We start from the raw sequence: 4664 nt of genomic DNA on the forward strand, positions 1-4664 counted from the left end.
TGTTTCTCTGTCCTAGCCCAACAACACCTGCCTCAAGAAAGGACAGGTGGAGGAGTAAGCCAGCTCTATTCCAGACTTAGGGAGAGAATCGGCAGCAGTTTTTCTAATTCTTAGCCTCACCCAGGATCAGTAAAAAATGCCCTGGCTGGCTGTCTCATTTTTGCCATAACTGAAAAAGTCGTTATTGAAATGCTAGCTAACTTGGTGACACTATGATATACCAAGCTCACTCCCTCGGTCTACCTATCCTATCCTATCTATCCTAGGTCGCATGCCTGACCTGATCTGTCCATTAGTAAGATAGAGCTGCAAGGTAGTGGGCTAGTCGGTAGGCATAACTTTCACTGGCCTGCTGAATGATTTATGAGGCCTGTGAGGTAGGGTGACAGTGACAGTGGAGGGCAGCAGGGAAGAGAGAGAGACACTACGGCTACCTGGTGCTGCCTGGTCAGATTACTGTATTTGTTCTTCTCAGTCCCACCATGAAACTGATTAATGATTTGGCTCCCAACGCACGTCAACACAACTTTGCTTTAGAATACTCTACTGCACTCCACAGGCTGCACAGCTGTTATTGAATTCATCCCACTTCTCAGAAGTCAGATATCAGTTTCAGATATCAGCTTAACCTAAAATCTATAACATATTCTGCTTTTTACATTTTGTTGTCAAATCAATGGTATCTCCCAGTTTCTCTTATAAAAGAGCATCATTTGAGTCAGAAGAAATACAGACAGATACTGAATTTTTTTTTGTCTGGCACTGTGAAATCACAGCATGATCAAGGTCTGTGTGGCACAGACCACATTTGCTTCAATAAATGTCTGTTTTATCTGCAAGTCGAAGTGCATTTGATATCTTACTTCTGAAAATCAGTTCTTAACCCTGATAGTCAAAGAACACAGATTCAGTGTAACACCCAAAGAAACTTTCCATAAGCACTTCTATATAAATAAAATAACATCTCTCTTGGTACAAAGACAGGTTAGACAAAATTGATGCTTTTCTCTTTGCTGCCATGGAAACCTTTGACCTGGATAGAGTAGCTTTGATGTTAAGGTTTGCAAGATTGTGTACAAAATCCAAGGTAAGATTGTTACCCTTTGCTTCCTATTCAAATGAAGAGATAACAGGCCTGCCCTAGCTTTTTATAAGGTACAGCGTATTCTGATTAAACTGTGCACAAATTACAAAACAAATAAACATTAATATAAACAAACATCACCAAGAATTGAGGTCAAGTTCTCTATAAATAAAAAAGTTGGTCCTGCTTGTATGTGTGGGTGGGTGTGGGTGAATGCCTGTGTGTGTGTGTATGTGCGAGCCCTTCTGTGAGTATGTTTGTGTATGTATTAACCTTTGCATTATGTTCAACAGTCAACTGTGTATGTGCAGAAAGCAGTTGGCAGTGTTGCTTTATGTAACTAATGCCTTCCTCGTCTCACACTGTTATTGTATTGAAATAAATGATGGACTTTGGGCACCTTGAATAACCTACATATTTCATCATGGTAGCCATGGACTACGACCCTTAATGACGACTCGTAACTTACCTAACCGAAGAGGGTTCAACTTTCACCCACATGTCCATGCTCCAAGTGGCAAAGCCCTGCGCACTGCATAGACGACTACAAAGCAGGTTCATGAGATCATGGACAGGTGGTCATGTATGAAGCCGTCTTATCAACATGCCAGTGGAATGTGGAATGCAAAAACAAAAGGTGCTGTCACTGTACATGTGCCCCACACACACTGTACACACACATGCACTCAGAGTTTTGTCTGTAAAAAAGCATTAGCATAATGCACAGGTCTGCATATTAAGCAACAGTCCAACTCTAGATAAACTGAATTCTGCATAAATTCTGCTAAAATTCATGATTAAAGCACCACAGCAGGCACTGTGTGGGGAATCTGGATTAAACAAACTTCCCCAATGTTTATGGTCATATAATTCTCATTCCCAGCGAAGTGGGCCATGGACGTTGCAAAGATCGACAACTGAATCAAGCCAAACTTCTTATCTTACTGTGGGCATACAAAGTGAATTTATTGAACCTCTTAGTTCCAATAAACTCCTACCTCATTTTTATTTATTGATTTGTATTTGGAGGGCAAAAGTTGTAGAGTTGGCTTCAGCCATTCCATATCTAGAACTGATAATAATAACAATAACAATCATAACAATAATAATAATAATCCTAATAATAATATTAATCATAATAATCATAATAAAGATTTCTTAAAAGCCGATTTTCCAAACTGCTTTACAAAGAGTGAGAGAACCACAGCACAGAACAAACAATAAGAGCAACAATACAACACTAAAAAAAGAGAAACAAAGAATGATTTAGAAGAAGACACTGACTTTGCTATCCTAATTTCCTCTGGCAAGCCGTTTCACAGGTTAGGAGGGTTTTGTGTTAATAATAATATTAATAATAATAATAATAAACTTTATTTATATAGCACAATTCATGCATAAAATGCAACACAAAGTGCTTAACATAAAAGCAGATAATCATAACATTTATGATAAAATAATAAAAACAAGGGAAAAAAACAAAATTAAATAAAATTAAATTTAAATAGCAGGATAAGACAAAATAAAACAACCATCAGGTAAAAAACACTTCAAGAGAAAGCAATGGTAAAAAGATGTGTCGTTTGAAAGTGTCAGCAGATGTAAAGACGTTCAGGCAGAGTTCCAAACTGTTCATGGTAAACGCTAAAACCAAATTTCAACACACTGAGGTTTGTCATTGGAATTAGTGAAACTAGAAACTAGAAGTGAGTCCATAAATTCAGATTCAGTTGGTGTGTTATGTGCTATGGTTTTTTTTTGTTTTTTTTTCATTCATTCACTAATGACTGGACAGTGACTCCATTTTACAACAGTGTGTACGTACTGACCCACATTTTACATGACATCATTAACACTTCCTTCAATCAATGTTGCAGGAACGCTAGTAAGTTGTCTGATCGTTCAACAGTGGACGCCGGTGCTATTGGCTAGGCCTGTGTGTGTGTGTGTGTGTGTGCGTGTGTGTGTGTGTGTGTGTGTGTGCGCGCGCATGTGTGTGTGAGACAGTGTGTATGTTGTGTTGGTGTGTTGATCTGCTATCAGTGTGACCCTCCACGTGTTGGCTGTTGACATAGGCAGCCACTCTGATAACGAGGACCTTTATAAGGCAGATGAGAGGAGAAGTCACTCTGCAGACCCTGATCCACAGGTAAAGGCCAGCCAGTCTCTCACATATTGATCTTTCTGTCTTAGATTGAAAAAGAAATAGCTCAGCAGCAGTCTACGAAACAGAGCTCACGGATAATTTATGGAAACGTACACAGTCATTTGTAAATTCTAATGTGTAATTCTTATGCATTTCTCTCATGTGTCACTCCACAGAAAGACAAACATGCATCTCAAAGTAGTGATCTTTGCCTTGTCATTCTTGACAACCTCAGGTATGGAATACTCCTCAGCCTTTGAACTGGTTTTCAATATCCTTTATTGGAGGTGTATAAGGTTTTGCATAAGAGGTGCTGATGTGTGTTTTGTTTGTTTGTCTGTAGCGTACCCACTACACCGCGGCACCACAAGCAGGGAGGCAGCCTGGGCCGATCCAAAGCTCAACCAGGCTCACGACAAGGCAGAACTCACAAAGGATGTGGAGTAAGTTTATTGAATCAAGTTCTGTAAATCGGGTAAACACCGGAAATCATTTTGTATGCATGTCAACACGAAATCTTTGAATTGCATAGATGTAATCAGACTTGCCTCTCTCTCTTTGCACAGTAATGCCTACAAGAGCCACGTAGACAGCAGTGGCCTCTACTCCCAGGAGGATGATCACAACAAAAACCCCATGGTGGAAGAGATGCGGCGCAAACTCAATGTGGAGTCGGAGCGCCTGTGCACCCGTCTGCGCCAAGAGCTGGCCGAGCTGCGGGAGAGGCTGTCCCCATACCCAGCCCACCCCAGCTCCGCCCTGGCCAGCATGAGGGAGCGCCTGGCCCCCCTCACCCAGCAGCTCCAGAGCTCGCTCAGCAGCAGCACCCAGGACCTGTGTGGCCAGCTGAGCCTCTATCTGCAGGGCCTGGAGCTGGCGGAGGCCCAAGCGGAGGCCAGTCCAGCTCTCTACCGGGACGCCTTCCACTGGATGAGCCAAACCCTGGAACACAGCGGATCTAAGCTGGCCGAAATCATCAGCGACTTCCAGACTAAAACCTCTGGGGTGATCGATCACCTGAAAGAGATCAGTGCTAGTGAGGGAGAGGGAGCCAAAGAGGGAGCCAAACCAGGGCTCTGGCAGGAAATGAGCTCCAGGCTGGGACAGGAAGTGAGCTCATTGAGGCTGGAGGCGCAGAGCAGGGTGGGGGCTCTCAAAGCTGAGCTCGCTGCTCTGCTCGTAACCGCGCAGCCTCTCAAGGCTGAAGTGACAGCCAGTATGGATCGGTTCTGCCAAAGCGCAGCTCTGCAGGGCCAGGTGTTCCAGGCCCGGATAGAGAGGCTGTTTCTGGGACTGGAAGAAGAGATGGAGGTCCAGGAAGCCTCCAGCCCGTCTTCTTCTTCCTCCTCCATACAGCCGGGTGGCTCTTTGCAGGAGGACTTCTCAGTCAAACTCTCTGCCCTGATCCAGGACATTCTGCATTCAGTGCAGTGA

The 4664-nt window shown here is 43.3% G+C and overlaps 1 protein-coding gene across 1 annotated transcript; it reads left to right on the forward strand.

The window, feature by feature from the left end:
• Positions 1–3416: 3416 nt before the first annotated feature.
• Positions 3417–4664, forward strand: LOC139912728 (uncharacterized). The gene is made up of 3 exons (XM_071900609.1): positions 3417–3465; positions 3574–3673; positions 3797–4664. Exons 1-3 carry the CDS (start codon positions 3417–3419, stop codon positions 4662–4664), a joined length of 1017 nt encoding a protein of 338 aa, XP_071756710.1.

Source organism: Centroberyx gerrardi, chromosome 6 (assembly GCF_048128805.1).
Source record: "Centroberyx gerrardi isolate f3 chromosome 6, fCenGer3.hap1.cur.20231027, whole genome shotgun sequence".
Taxonomy (NCBI): domain Eukaryota; kingdom Metazoa; phylum Chordata; class Actinopteri; order Beryciformes; family Berycidae; genus Centroberyx; species Centroberyx gerrardi.

Excerpts from the sequence above, each read along its gene's own strand:
- LOC139912728 (XM_071900609.1), top strand. The coding sequence starts at position 3,417 with ATGCATCTCAAAGTAGTGATCTTTGCCTTGTCATTCTTGACAACCTCA. Across the intron at positions 3,466-3,573 it reads GTCATTCTTGACAACCTCAG|CGTACCCACTACACCGCGGC; the intron begins GTATGGAATACT and ends GTTTGTCTGTAG. Across the intron at positions 3,674-3,796 it reads GAACTCACAAAGGATGTGGA|TAATGCCTACAAGAGCCACG; the intron begins GTAAGTTTATTG and ends CTCTTTGCACAG.